We start from the raw sequence: 15,660 nt of genomic DNA, 5'->3' as shown, positions 1-15,660 counted from the left end.
ATGATAATTAACGGATAAGGTTCATCTAGAGATCTCTGTCATTTCTCTTCCCTGTTCAGTGTCTTAATCGGTGACTCAACATTGATGACATTCTAGTCAAATCTATGATTGAATCAAAACTGAGAGAAAGGACTGACATAGTAAGTGATAGAATGAGGATGCAAAAAGTTTGTGAAAGGCTAGAATGATGGGCTGAATCAAAAAAAGATAAAATTTAATAGAGATAAATGTAAAGTTGATACAAAAGAAATTGTTCTATGAATATCAAAGAAGCATAATGATTGAATAAAAGTTAAGGTGAAAAGGATCTATTGGTCATAGGCTACATTTGTATGATGTGACAGACAGAAAAATCAACTGCATTTTGGACTACACTTATAAGTATATACTATACTATGAATTTTCCTATACTCTCCTACTATACAGTACTATATGATGCTACTATACTATTGGGATGTGTTATAATGAATTGTGCTATTCTATGTTATAGTACATTAATGCTATAGAAGTACAGTGTCCAAACTGAGGAAAGTAATTGTACAAATGGTTAGCCCACATCTGTGAACTCCTTGAGAGCAGGGACTGTCTTTAGCCTCTTCTTTTTTTTTTTTTATGCCCATTGCTTAACACAGTGCCTGGCATATAGTAGGTGTGAGGAGTAGTTGATTGGAGTACTATATTCAGTTCCTAATATCTCACTTCAGGAAGAGACGTTGATAAACTGGAGTTGGTTAGGAAAGGGCAGCTTTGGTGATTAGATTTAAAACCATTTTGCAGAATTGTTAATTGAAGAAACTGGGGATGTTTAGCCTGGAGAAGAAAAGACTTAGGGGGATTCCTAATTTTTTTGTCTTTAAATATTTGAAAGATGAACTTATTGAAGAGTGAAGACGCTGTCCATCTGAAGGTAGTATAGCACAGCTTCTTCAGTGTTGTTTGTTTGGGACCCCAAGTGCATAATTAGCACCGAACGATGAATGTTACAGCAAGTTAGGTTTATGGTTTAATACAGGGAAAATTTTTGTCTAGCATTTAGAGCTGTCCACAAGTGGAATGAGCTAGCTACCTTAGTAAATATGTAAAGATCTTCATGCGGTCATCAGAGATCTTCAAGATACTATAGAATGGTGATTGTATGAAGCTTTTCTTTGTCCTCCTCATCTGTAATCTTTCTTCTGAATTTGCAATGATGAGAGCCCCACTGAGGATTATGTTGAAGTCATACCCTATGAGAGATTAATGCTTGAGTTATAGGTAGACTGTATGACCTTTAGAACTCCCTTCCAGCTCTAAAATTTTATCATTCTACAATGTATTTTCTCAGGTAAAGACACATAAGTCAGGTAGCATTGGGTTGAAGAGTTTGTCTTTTCCTTATTGAAGTTAATTTGTCATCAACAAGGTTAACAGGAAGGAGAAGTTTTATGGTATGGATGATGGTTTTTAAAATTTTTCTTTTTTTTATTGTGAATTTGATAATTGTCAGCAAACACAGACATCAATAATCACAATTTTATATGCAGTCCTCGTGTTCTATGTAGACTGAAAAGTTTGTTTGCTGATTATTGTCAAGTTCATAATAATAATAATTATTAAAAAAAAAAAAAGAAAAAAGAAACAGAACCAGAACTAAGTTCTCATCCATAGTAACCTTATTCATGAGGAACTAACCTGGAGAAGAAGAGGAATAAAAGAAGTTCTAAGCAGTGTTAGTGACCCAGTTGAGCTTAGATAATGTGAATTTCTAGTGGACCGTGCCAACATCATTTAATAACTTCCTCCAGAATACTCAGTAGTTTGGACAAGAAACAGGACATGAGATACTGCAAAAGGATAAGGAAGCAAAGTATTCATGGGTGGGGGATGAGGCTTGGTTGAACTAATTCACTACTTGGCCAAGACTGTGAAGAGAGGACCAAGAGAAGTCACTCACTCAACAGTTTATTGACCTCAAGAGTAGAGATTGATTTTACTCAAGAAGAAAACATCAAATGTAATCAGAATGCTTTCTAGGAAGAATAACTATAAAAAGTTGCTTTTTGTATCCCAAATGATTTTTCCCCTCAATGAGTAATCACGTTTTAGCTTCTATTCCTTTTCTCTCATTTTTGAGAAAACAGAGGCATAAGCATCTCCTATAAGTCTCTATGACTGTTTGTTAATTCTTCATTAACCATCCGCTTCATTCCCATGAAATTTACTGCTTGGATATGTTGTGTTTAGGTTAATTCAAGATTATTCTTTTAATAGAACTTCTTATAAACATTCTGGAGGTGGTTTTCTTCATGTGTCCAAGATCTCTGGCTCGTTGCTTTTCACACTGTATTTGGACATCCCCCTTAATGGCCACATGTGCCTTTATCTTCATGTAGCATTGTGTTAGTTGCTGTGGAAAGTGAGTTTGAAAGCTGTTTGAGGGCACGGACCATGACTTGTGTGAGCTTATGTCCCTAACTGTACCTCACACAGTATATGGGGAGTAGTAAACATTTAAGTAGTAGCTAAGTGAACAAAGTTGAATAAACACGGTCCCTATCTTCTAAATAATTTCAGTGTAAGAAAGATAAGCTAACAATAGCACAACATTTTATCCAATGGATAAGTAAATATATTGATTAAGATTCTCTACAAAGAGTATGTATTTTTGGAAAGTGGACTAAGTTTTAACTGAGGAGTACACAATGGCAGGACAGCTGACTTTACTGATGGGTGGACCTAAGAGATCTAGCAGACAGAATAGGGCTCCGGACAGGGTATATGACAGAAAAGAAAAACTCAAGTTGATTTTTTTTCCTGAAACCTCTTTCAGTCAAAGACAAAAATGTGGTAGTGTTCACAGTAATTGAAAAACTAGGCTTAGAGAAGATTATAGAGAAGAAATGAAAAATTATTCCTAGGTTTCATTGAAATTGCTCTAATATAGCCAAATTATGACATCTTAAAGACCCTCTACAAAATCTATAAAATCAGATGAAAAGGTAGCATGATTTAGCAGGAAGTATGTTAAATTTGGAGTGAGAAGATCTGAATTATCTTAGACAAGTCACTTTAGCTGTCTAGTACAATGAGGGGTTTGGATTCAATTTCCTCTATGAGTTCTAAATCTTGATTCTTTGATTCTTTGTTTTGTATACACAAATGTGGACCCATTGATGTAGAGGTCATGGTCTAGAATTTCAGTGTATCTGTTAAAACACCATTAAATAATTGACAGGATCTAAGGGCAACCAATATCCAGGGAGAGTTTGATTAATGCCTCCTTTCCCTTTCAACCTCCTTTAAATTTACTGTAAGAATATCTGTGGAGATTAAACTAAAACAGGCATTTGAAAAACTAAAAATATGATTTAGAGAATGTGTTGAGGAGGAAAAGGCATTGATCTTCTGTGTCAGGAGAAATCAAGGAAGATCAGAAGGGAGACATGTTTTCTAATACAGGCGATGAAGAAACTGTTGGTAAACGTGTCAAGTAAAGCCTTTGTTGAAATAGAGGTGACAGAAAAGGGTCAGGGAGAAAGTTTTACAGATATGCTTTTTTCAAGCTGCAGTATTAAGAGTTGCTATCTAAGACTAGCATAACTTCAGTTCAAAACACATAAAAATGGCATTTTTAAAATGACCATCTGCATGGCTGATAATACACATTCAACCAAATGTTTTAGTGAACCTGAAAGTAGGTAATATACTCTGTTTACAGTATTCATTACTTGTTCTCTTTTGAATCTCACAGAAGAATTCTTTTTAAAGGGAAAAGCATTACTTCATAGCTAGTTGATAAGAATACTCTAGGATATTTTAAAATGTCTTGTTGTATATAATAGTAATACAGGAGAATTCTGGAGAAGAGAGAAAATTTCTTTCCAAGAGAGCTTAATCGTAGAGATGTTGAGTCATTTGGAAACTATCCTATGATGTATTATGTCAAAGCATCTTTCTTATTTGTGGTAATGGTGGTGGGGGGAATGACTATCTTCTGTAGTATTGATTTCCAATTGACTAGAGACATGCTGGAGTCATGAAATTCTGGTGTAATCTCCTGAGAATACAGTTGTATTGAAATACTTTGTCTAACCAAAATATATTAAGAAAGAAAGAAAGCTCAAATATCATGGTCATTGCTTCAGTTTAATAAGTCAGAGTGTGTTTGATATGGCTTCTGGAATTATTTGACAAACAAAACAGCTTATTTCTCCTTGAAAAAATACAAATTCTTCAAATCATTTTTATTTTTACAATCCAGCTTAAATTGATATTTTTAAGACAATGTTGAGTGCCGGATGATTCTCTGCCAGGCTGTTTTTTGTTATGTTTTTTCCAAAAATTGGAAGAGAAGAATACTTCCATTGTTCCCAAATGTTCTTTTTGCCAAAGACAGTGCTTGGATAGATCTAGCTTCAGGCTACTGGATGACTGCCCCTCTCTGAGAAATAATCTTCTCCATTAAGAGAAAAAAAATGTGCTTACAATTTATATTTTTTAAAAAAGTCAGTTTGCTTCAATAATATGTTCTAATTAACTTCTAAAATGTATTAATCTCTTTTCATGATGTCAAATTATGAATTCCAAAGTTTGGAATAGAATAAAATCACAACCATTCTCCCTTTCTCAGTACCGATTTTAGATAGAGGTTTAATTAAAAGAAAGCATATCAATCTACATACCTGGTAACCAGCTTTGCTAAATAATCTCATCCTATTCAAAAGCCTATTTTTCTACATACAGATAATTGGCATATATGAGATAATCCATGTAAAGCACTTTGGAAACCTTAGAATGATATAAAAATGTAAACTGTGATACAGAAAAGTACGCAACAGTACAATTCATGATCTTGAGGCCACAACTGATTATTTCCAAATATTCATTCAAAGAGAGGTATCTGAGAAGAAACTCTATCCTTAAAAGAATTTCGGATTCATAGCCAGTAGAGATTTTAAGTACAAATATAAGTATAAATACCTAGCCATTCATCTCTTAAGAGTTTCCTTAGGTTTTCAATGAAAGTGAAGTAAAGCCAGTTTTCCAACTAGCAGCACCATGTGTGAATGAAGTGAATTTGTTTCCTCTCAGATCAGGTTCACAATCAATTTCAGTTTAGTTCTTTCTAGTAGCTTTGCTCACACCTTCATTGGCAAGAAGCAAGAGAAACTGAAAACACTGCAAAGCAAAAGATGCTTGACAAGTAACTTGCTCACTGAAGCACCCCAATCGATGAAAAGAAAAGAGACTTTTAAAATATCTAGCTATAGGGGCAGCGAGGTGGCGCAGTGGATAGACCACCGGCCCTGGAGTCAGGAGGACCTGAGTTCAATCCAGCCTCAGACACTTAACACTCACTAGCTGTGTGACTCTGAGCAAGTCATTTAATTGCCTAGCAAAATACAAAAAAAAAAATCTAGCTATAAATAGTAAATACTTGCTGAAGAATACTAGGCTCAAACATAATAGAAGAGAGAAAATGACTGACTTTTCACAAATTGCCAAAGAAATTGTCCAACAAGTTAGAGAGAAAAAACACCCATTATTTCATGTAATCATAGATTTAGAGCTAGTGGGAATTTTCTGATCCAGATCCTTCATTTTATAAACAAGGAAGAAGGTCCAAAGAGATGGATGATGTGTGCAAAATAAAACAGGTACCAATTTGCAGAGCTGGGATTAGAACTCAGAGCATTGGACTTTGGCATTTTTTCACTACAGTGCCTTGCCTCTTTTTCATTCTTTTCAAAGAAAATAAATACTTTTCTAAAGTATGGTGATTTAAGACGTTCTTACTACCTGAGTGATCCTGGGCAAGTCATGTCTCCTTGGCCATATAATCAGGAGGTTGGACTGGTTGGCTTCAAGGTCTCTTCTAAATCTGTGATCATGTGATTATTATGTCAAAATAAGCATGATTATGTTGTTAGTAGTGATGAAGATTCTCATTAAATCATATTTATGCCAGTTATTTTTAACAGTCATTCTAAGTCAAAGCTATTCAATTATGGGACCATAAGACTTAGGACAGCATGAAATAAATGAAGAACTTACCTCACAGTCAGGAAAACCTTGGTTTAAGTCCCTCATGTGATATATACTGGCGTTGTGACCCTGGGCAAGTCATTTAACCTCTTAATGCTTCCAGTCAATGCTCTAACACTATAAGTTGTGGAATAGCTCCTGATCTACATTAGTAGAAGACATTTTCTCTCCAGAAGTTCATTATACTAATGAAAATATGGTGTTGAATTGAGAGAGAGACGGACAGACAGACACAGAGAGGCAGAGAGAGAGAGACAGAGACAGACAGAGACAGAGAGATGACAGAGAGAGACAGAGAGATCTTCATCATAAATGAGACTGGTGTTTTGTTTGTTTGGATTTGTCTTGAAGTTTAGAAGGTTGTTGAGTTCTCCTAAGTTGTTTATAAGGCCAGTTCTCCTTGTTACAAATATAACCTTGGACAAGACACTTAACTTCTCTAGACCTCAGTTTCCCCATCTGTAAAATGAGGAGGTTGGATCTTAGACATTCCTCAGGTCCTTTTCAGTTCTAAATCTAGGGTTCTATGGTTCTCTAAATTGATAGAGAATCAAGAATTTATAGTTATCATAGAGTACCAATCTTTAAGTCATATCCCTTACTTCCTTTGGAGCTACATGCCTGGGTACCTCAAAATCCTTTGTGTAGTTTCAAAGAGTTCTTAAATCATAGTGAAAGAAGATACTGGAAATGTTGCGGGGGGGGACGGACTGGCAACGGTTGCTATGTATTACATCTGACATGCTATTCATGGTTGTTGACACTATGAGCAGATGTCATGGAAAAGCCTACATCATTAGGAAGCAGAGGAGTGGATAAGAAGCCTGTCTGTGGGTGTGGCAGCAGAACAAACTTAAGACACATTTCAGAAACATTTCCATTTTAAGCTCTTACATAGTAGCTTCTAACTGTAGTTAGTGTTAAATACATTGGACTTCATAGTTTAAACATCCCCCAACTTACAAGTGTCTCACATCCAAATATTCTGCACAAAACCATGACGAGCTAGCTGTGTCAAGGACTGGGGAGGTTCGATCCCTTCACAGCCTGTTAGCACAAGTGGTCACAAACTGAATGCTATTGCTAAGTAGTTAGTTCAAAAGGGAAGATATTTCCAGTACAGTCACTAAACTGCAAGAAAGAAAAGGAATTCCATTTTTTAATCCAGAGGTTTAGTTTTTCTGGGGACAATTGCACTTTTTTATGGATTAAAATTATTTTCAGGGATTAAAACACCCAAGAGCCTAACCACCTTTGGTAACATCATTTTATACAGGAAAATGCATACTAAGTTCCAAGAAAGAGATTTAGAAAGATGATTTCTTTAAGTTGGAACTTATTCCATGAAGGGAATAAGGTGGCTCAGTCAATGGGACACTGGACTCAGAATCAGACTCATCTTCCTGAGTTCAAATCCAGCCTCAGACACTTAAAAGCTGTGGGACCTTGGGCAAGTCACTTAACCCTGTTTGCCTCAGTTTCCTCATCTGTAAAGTGAGCTGGAGAAGGAAATAGCAAACCAATCCAGTATCTTTGCCATGAAAACCTCAAATGGGGTCATGAAGACTCAGACATGACTGAAACAACTGCACAGCAACAAAGTTCCATAGTACTTTTAAAAGAAGTCAGAGAGAATTGATTCAACCTTATAAACTAGAAAATTATATATATACATATATATATATATATACATATATATATATTTTTTTCCTCATTCTAATGAGGAAATAAATAAAGAAATAAAGCTTCTGGTACTGTGGAAAAGCTGATTGGGCTTGAGTATGACCTGGCCTTATTTTCTAGCTATTTCAGTTTACTGCTATAGTAGTAAACACATACTGTACGACCTTGGGAAAACCATTTAACTTCTCTGGTCCTCACTTTCCTTATCTGTAAAATGAGAAGTTGGACCAAATGACCTTTCAAATCCCTCTTACTATAATTCAAAAGAATCTGTGAATCTATGCTTTTCCTTCATCTTCTTGGAGTTCAGTTTATAATACAGAGTTATTATTATTATTACTTATTATGTACAATTATAATTTATCATAAAGATGCTATTAATCTTTAAATTGAACTAAGACTTTTAGGATACCATCTGTGTAGAGTAAATATAGTTATAAGTATGCATGCAGACACAAGCATATGTTCAAATAGACATATACTTTTATATAATAGATATAGTCTAAAAAGATACATGTGAATCATTTTTTAAAAAATAAACTGAATTATACTTTCATGGTCCTGGAAAGACCTATTCAAAGAAAGTCTATGATGAAACTTTTTTTAAAGTGTCTTTTTATAAGGTGAACAGTTGCCCTACTAATTTCTTTATTTATCTGATTGACAAATTCATGGTTTTAGATGATAGATTTGCCTGAAGAACTATGTGTGTGTGTGTGTATGTGTGTGTACATATGTGTATATATACACATATACCTAGTGCTTAAAAATAAATGACTCTAGTGATAATAATAATAAACTACCTAATGTTTTCAAATAGCTCTGCCTTTTTCATGTACATAATTGCAGCTGAACAGTCTTCATAGGTGCAAAGCACTCTAATCTGAACTGATTTGTTATTTTCCTGGATGACTCACAAGGTAGTGCTGTGAAGTCTTCCAGGCCTCTGTAGTTACCAATAGATGGCCCAGTCATTCAAAGTTCGTGCATGATAAACATTTAAGGCATTCCATTTATCCTGAATTGGCAGCTGCCTGATGTCAAAGGGCATACAGTACTGTCCAGAAGGTTGTTGGTTTTGTAATACAATTAAATGTCCTTTTATACAAATTGAAGTTTATATACAAAATACAATGGCATTTACTCAACACAATCCAACAACTTGATACTTAAAAATTCCCAGTGATCTTAAAGATGATTGCAGTTCTTGCTTCCTGTGACACTAACATTATAAAATCAATGTGTGATTGATGAATTAAAATGTGTGTGTGTATCACTGGAAAACTATATGACATTTCGATGCCTTTGAATTGTGAAGCAACAAAGACATAGAATCAATCATTGCTTAAAGTTCTGTGTGATTTTCTTTAAGTCACTCATTTGTTCAAGAAAATGATAACTCAAAATATAATTTAAAAGAATACAATTCATTTAGTTGACTAATTTTAGTCATTAAAATATGTCAAATATTAATATTTTGATATCATTTGAAAAGTCAAGAATGTAAAATTTTAGTGGCTTACTTAAACTTCAGAAATGTAGAAATTTTTTTTCATAATATTAAGGTATCTTCAGCCCACACCCTTACTCTGATTGTCACATGATAAACTATGAACATAAGTTAAACAAGAATTTGTTGGCCCTCAAAAATTTCTAAAACTTCCCATTCTTAACAAGTATTTTAGTAGCAATGCATCTGATGGCAGTGAGCATCAGGAGCCTGAAAGAGTATGATATCTTATTACAATACCTACTTCCCCATAATCTGATTTATTTTAGGCTTCAGCTAATTTCCTTAAGTCCTTGGTTTATGGGTCTCTGCTAATTTGCATGGCTGACTTAACTAATATATTTAATACCGACTTAGGTTGTGTTTGCAAAAGGCCAAAACAACCAGAAGAATAAACCAACTTGGTCAGAAAATAGTCATTTCTGCAAGAAAATAAAATCATTCGTCTTCCATTGAAGTCTAGTTGATGGAATTTTTTGGGGTTTTTCAAACACTTGTTTTGGCAATATCAAATCCGGTGTTTCCCAACCTTCTTCAGTCTATGACACATCTAATGAATTTCTGGGACATAGCCAGAAATGGCCTTATTTGCCACTGCAGCCATCTACCAACCTTACCATCTGTCTATCCACACTCTTACACTACTCCCCCCACACACAAACATGCATGTATACAAATACATCCATGCACATGTCTGCATGATAAACACTATGCATCATCCTCCTCTGCACCCTAGCTGCCACATACACACAATGCATCATCTTTCTTTTCTCCACTATAATTACCTCTTCTATTTCTAAATATATGGCCAGGATTCATCAAAAGGGACAAAGGAAATCTATGCCTTGTCATGCAATAATGGTATTTTTTTAAAAGAATCAATGTGTCTTGATGGACTGGTTGGGAAACAATGGTGTAGACACAGCCTCATTCCTAGATTAAACTGTCAGTCCTAAAGGAATGGTAGATATCTAAGGAAATTATTTTCCTCATGCTATTCTTAAGAAAATAAAATATATTGAAAAATATTTGATTTGCCGTCTGAAAAAAATTAATACTGAATTAAAACTTTTAGTTAGAATTGAAAAGACTAATGCCCTGAGCTATAACATTTGGCAAATAGCAGTTTTAATCTTCTCTTTAAAGACTAAATTCTAAAAATAGCAACTTAAGCATATAAATTAAAATCAACATGAGTTTATGAGAACTGTACAGAATTGTCTAGAAATGTCAAGGTATCAAAAATATCACAATTGGATAAAAAATATTTTCATCAGCTAGGATTTGATTTGTGCTAAAATTCATTAAAGGGTTTGCCAAATGTCTATAGATACAAATCTTGTTATAATTTTTGCCACATTCACCACCGCTGAGAATATTTATGCTTTGTAAAAAAAAAAAAAAGACCTTTTAAATAACTGTCTATAGCCTGCTGTTCCTGAAGGGGTTTTCAGTAGCATGTGAGTAGGTCAGAGACAGGTGCTAACCTTCATCATGAAATTTCCCCAAGCATATCTTCTCCTTCATCCCATATGCTCTTTCAGTAAGGTTATGCATCTGTCTGAAACCTGCCCACATGCCAGTTTACAATGATTTGCTAACCATATTTTCCCTGGGATTTTAGGAATGACATTCTCCTGTGGAGAGGATGATGCATGACTTTTCTCTCTCTCTCTCTCTCTCTCTCTCTCTCTCTCTCTCTCTCTCTCTCTCTCTCTCTCTCTCTCTCTCTCTTTTAGTTCAAATATTGTTAGTTATTAGTAATTGCTTAAAGTGTGTTCTTATCACTATCTTTTTTTTTCTTTCTAAATAAAGCCTGAGAACTTGCTTTTAGCTAGCAAATCCAAAGGAGCAGCTGTGAAACTGGCAGACTTCGGCTTGGCCATCGAAGTCCAAGGAGATCAGCAGGCATGGTTTGGTGGGTAGACTGTGCTTCTTCAATTCATTATCTGTCTAACACAACCTGCTTGAAATAAAATTCACAATTATAAGGCAGCTAGAGTTTTGTATCATTTCTGAGACATTGAGATTTTTCTGACCACCTCATCTTATTTAACATGAAAAATATGGAGAGAGTTGTTTGTTTTTTTTTAATTCTTATGAGAAAATGTGAGTTGGAGGAAAAAAAGAATTGACTTTTAGAATTTTTTTTTCCACAACCAGGTAACTTGAGAAATGAACCCAATGTCAAGATTTAAAGAAAAGTTTGGGGGAAGGAGCAGGTATAAAGGAAAGTGATCTTGGCTGTTAACAAATGGTACCTAAGAGAGTTATGTGGGGAAAGTAGCTCAAATCACTTGGAACATTTCATCAGAATTATTATTTGAAAATGTACATCTTTTTGTTGTTGTATTAAGTAGTCATCTTAGACCAGGGGTGAGGACCTTGAGGCCACGTGTGGCCCTCTAGGTCCTCAAATGTAGCCCTTTGATTAAAGAAGGAGGCGGAGACAGAGTGCCCTTGAGGACCTAGAGGGCCACATATAGCCTCAAGGCCACAGGTTCCCCACCCCCGTCTTAAACATTGATATAACTAACAGACTAATTCATCTCTTCTGGCAGATACAATCTGTCAGTAAAGGTAATACTCATATTGCTGAGATCACAGTTGTTTGCTAGCATTTAGAATTTTCAAATGATTTTAAATTTCTTTAGATTTTTTTATGTGAGAAGAATATGTTTTTAATATCCTCATGTATGTAAATAGTAGGCCTCCATAGATGATAACTGAATGAATGCATCTACACAGATTTGTTTTTAATAAAAGTTAGGTAAGGTGAGGAAAAGAAGGCCTTTTTTCCCCTCTTGCTTTGTAAATTATATTCCAAAGATAAAAAAAAACCTTCTCTTCTTCATTTTATGATTTCCAGCCAGCCTTCTTTCCCCACTGAATTCACAACTTTTGAACAGCAATTGAACTGACAACTACAAAAACAAAAAACAAAACCACAACAAAAAACACCTTTTCTCCTTAAAGCCTCTGGTGTAGAATAGTTGCTTTGAAAGTCATGCAAAATGTGAAAAGGGGTAGAAGCAGAAGTTTCAGGCTGTCTAGGCTGTACCTACCTGACATCAGAACAAGCAGCCAGAAAGCTAAAAAATGTAAATCCACCATATGTTACAGCAATGTTATTCCACATAAAAAGGGTGGAGGTTTTTTTTTTCCCCACAAAAGTTCTTTTGGCATCCTGAAGATACAACTTCCAAGAATGAATATGTGCAGGAAAAGGAACAAGAAGAAAAGTTAAGAAAAGAGGAAATCATCTATAGATAGGTTTAAATCCTGAGGTTTCTAACCGTATTTGCAAATAGCTACTGTTTTCATCCTGAATGTTTTAGCACCCACACAGAATTTTCCTGGACCTCTCTTTCCTTCCTATCTACCCAAACTAACATAGGGTAGCTCTTTCTTCTGATAGAGACTATGCCACTAAAATTCCACTTCTTCCTCTCTTTACATCTGGTATGCTGAATTCAATTCAACTTTCAATAAGAATGTTTCCATTCATATCTGAAAACCTAATTCAGAAGAAGCATTTCCTCTGGATGCTTCCAATCCTCTGGGAGCTTGGAAGCAAAGGTTGATAGGATTTAGAACGATATGAAACCTTAGATATCTTCCACTTCAAACCGTGAATTTTATAGATGAAGAAACTGAGGCCTGAAAAGGTGCCAGAAATCACAGAACAGATAGGAAGAAAAAGGAGCCCAGGCCAATGAGGAGGAAGAGGATGATGATGATGATATATTGGGAGTAGAAACTGGAGACAGAAATAATAATTATTATAATATCTGTAGAATTATAATAATTATATATATTAATAATTATGATCATCATTATTTCTGTTGCTATCTTTATTATTGTTATAGCATTTTTATAACTCTTCAACACACAAATATTATCTCATTTGATACTTGCAACATTCCCTGGAAGATGAGGAAAACGAAGCAGGCAAAGGTTGAGTGATTTGCCAAGGATCACACAGCTAATAATTGTGTGAGGCTAGATTTGAACTCAGGTCTTTGTGAAGTCAGATCCAGCTTTCTATCTACTGGGCCATCTAGGCTGCCTGTCCCACAGAAGGATAGTCGATTCATCTTTCAGAGGTTCAGTTCTTATATTAAAATCTTCAATGGGGGCAGCTAGGTGGTGCAGTGGATAGAGCACTGGCCCTGGAGTCAGGAGGACCTGAGTTCAAATGTGACCTCAGACACTTGATGCGTACTAGTTATGTGACCCTGGGCAAGTCACTTAACCCCATTGCCTAGCAAAGAAAACAACAGTAAATAAATATTTCTAAAAAATCTTCGATAACTGCTTGTTTACCAAATAAAGAAAAAGTTCCTTTACTTGTCATTCAAGGTTCTCCATAACACAGTTCCAAACTACCTTTCCAATCAATTTACTGCTTTCCCTATTCAATAGCCAAAGCAGACTATTTGTTTTTTGTTGTTGTTCAGCTGTTTTCAGTCATGTTTGAATAATTATTGATTGACTAGTCCCCAAACATCCTATTGTCTTTATAATAGTACCCTGCCTAGAATGCCCTCTTCCCTCTGTCTTTTCCTATTGAAATTCCCAGTAAGAAAAAATCACTTTCCACAATACATAAAAAAAGAACAAAAGGAAAGGTAAAAAGTATTTTTTCATAGAAATATTCCAAGAGCAAAAGATCTACTTTTTTCAGTCTCATGTTGTCAGTTTTTAGTAGCTAGAGGTTGTGGACAGGATGAAGAGAAAGAGTGATTTAGTGGAATGAACTGTGGACATAGCATCAGGAAACCTGTATTCTTATTCCACTTCTGACCTGTGACAAGTGACCTTGTCACTTTGGGCAAGTCACTTTGCTCCCTCTGAGTTTAAGTTTCTTTATCTCTAAAATGGGAATGATAATACTTGTACTACTTACTTTATAAGGTTGATATAAGGAAGGTGTGTTGCAAACCTGAACAGCCAGTGGAAATGGGAATGGTCTTCATGGCATTGACCTTAAGGTATAGATGTTGATGGTGCCTAAAAATATAAATTGTTTTAGGTAGGCATGAAAACATCATTGTTACCCCTAAGCTTCTATCTTATTGAATTTCTCAGAAACACAGATTCCCATGGAAACATGTCTGAAATGCCATGGAAAAAGAGGCACAGGGTGTTACATTCCATAGGGGGTATTCTACCATAGGTGTAGCTTTTTTCCTTTAAGTAAAAGGACTCACTATAATTTTCATTACCAATTTAATCCTTTTCAAAACTGAATTGTCATAAAATAATCTCCATCTTTCCCAGGTTATTTTAAACTTATTTTTAGAAGTTTTATGTGTTTATCAAACCTAATTTTTAATTTTATTTTTATGTTTACCAGTATTCACTTAAAAAAAAAAAAGAGTGCTACTATTTCCCCACCAAATGCAATGCCAGAATTTTAGTGACTTCTTATGTTTTTCTCAGGTTTAAGACAAATAAAACCTCTTTTAGGAATGGGAAAAGTCCTGTTTTTTGTAGCAAATGACACAGTTCCATGAACATACTAAGCCATTAATAAATGTGTTTTGAACTGAGTTGAGATGAATTTGTACAGTAAACCTTTTATTCTCATTCTCTAAGTCCTGATTTTTATCTCCTTCCTTCTAATGTTCTGCCTCTTATCCTCTGTTACCATCCCTGAAGTCCTGTCACTGAGGGTTAAGGACCACCTTCTGTATTTTTTCTCTAGAGCTGTCAAGATGGAATGAGAAATTGCTAAACAGAAGTCTCTCTGTCTGTCTCTTTCTCTCTCTCTCTCTTCCCACCCACCCCCCGCCATGAGCAATATACTTACCTTGCTTCATAGACTCCATTGCAGCTCAACTAAATAACTATGGAACTATGATCCTAGAACATGTAAGAGTAGGGCACTTAACTTCCTACTTGATGTCTTTTACTGTCTCCTTCTTGCACCGAGGTCTGAAATTACAGCCAATTTTACTGTGTGACAGTGATTACTTTGCATTTTTTCCAGCAATAAGTTATTCCTACAGTCCAATTAAAACATTCCACCTGTGCTAATGTTCCTGTTGCATTCTCAGAGGAACTGTGAGAATTTACTTTATGTTTGGAAAAGGCAGACCTCCTTTCATTTTACTGTAGGTATGATAGAACTCAATTCTCATGCAAAAAATAAAGTGATCTTTTATGCCATTCTATTTTGCTGTTTCAATTCTCTGTTCCTGATGAGACATTATAAAGTTAAATATTTCACACTTTTTGTGCAGATAAATTCTTCTAGAGTTTCAATATATTTCAAGTTATAAAGCAGTATTGAATATGGTCAGTGAAGTTCTAGGCTAGAGGAGAAAAGAATGGGTACTATGTGTTACCCAAAGTTCTGTTCACAAGCAATGACTTGTAATAGAATGTTAAGGTTTGCAACACACCTTCTTTCTGTCAACCCTATAAAGTAAGTAGTG

The 15,660-nt window shown here is 35.1% G+C and overlaps 1 protein-coding gene across 7 annotated transcripts in view; it reads left to right on the top strand.

Moving 5' to 3' along the window:
- The window catches only part of CAMK2D (calcium/calmodulin dependent protein kinase II delta), a 344,903-nt gene that overhangs the window by 251,943 nt on the left and 77,300 nt on the right, over positions 1 to 15,660 (top strand). For all 7 annotated transcript variants that reach the window (XM_021001407.2, XM_021001404.2, XM_021001414.2 and 4 more), the window contains exon 7: positions 11,033 to 11,135. In XM_021001407.2, the coding sequence (XP_020857066.1) occupies positions 11,033 to 11,135 (103 nt within the window). The remainder of the gene's footprint in view (positions 1 to 11,032; positions 11,136 to 15,660) is intronic.

The sequence above is a fragment of the Phascolarctos cinereus genome, unplaced genomic scaffold (genome assembly GCF_003287225.1).
Source record: "Phascolarctos cinereus isolate Bilbo 61053 unplaced genomic scaffold, phaCin_HiC Scaffold_9;HRSCAF=440, whole genome shotgun sequence".
Lineage (NCBI taxonomy): Eukaryota > Metazoa > Chordata > Mammalia > Diprotodontia > Phascolarctidae > Phascolarctos > Phascolarctos cinereus.
Note: the sequence above shows the minus strand (reverse complement) of the source record. Positions and strands in the feature narration are given on the sequence as shown.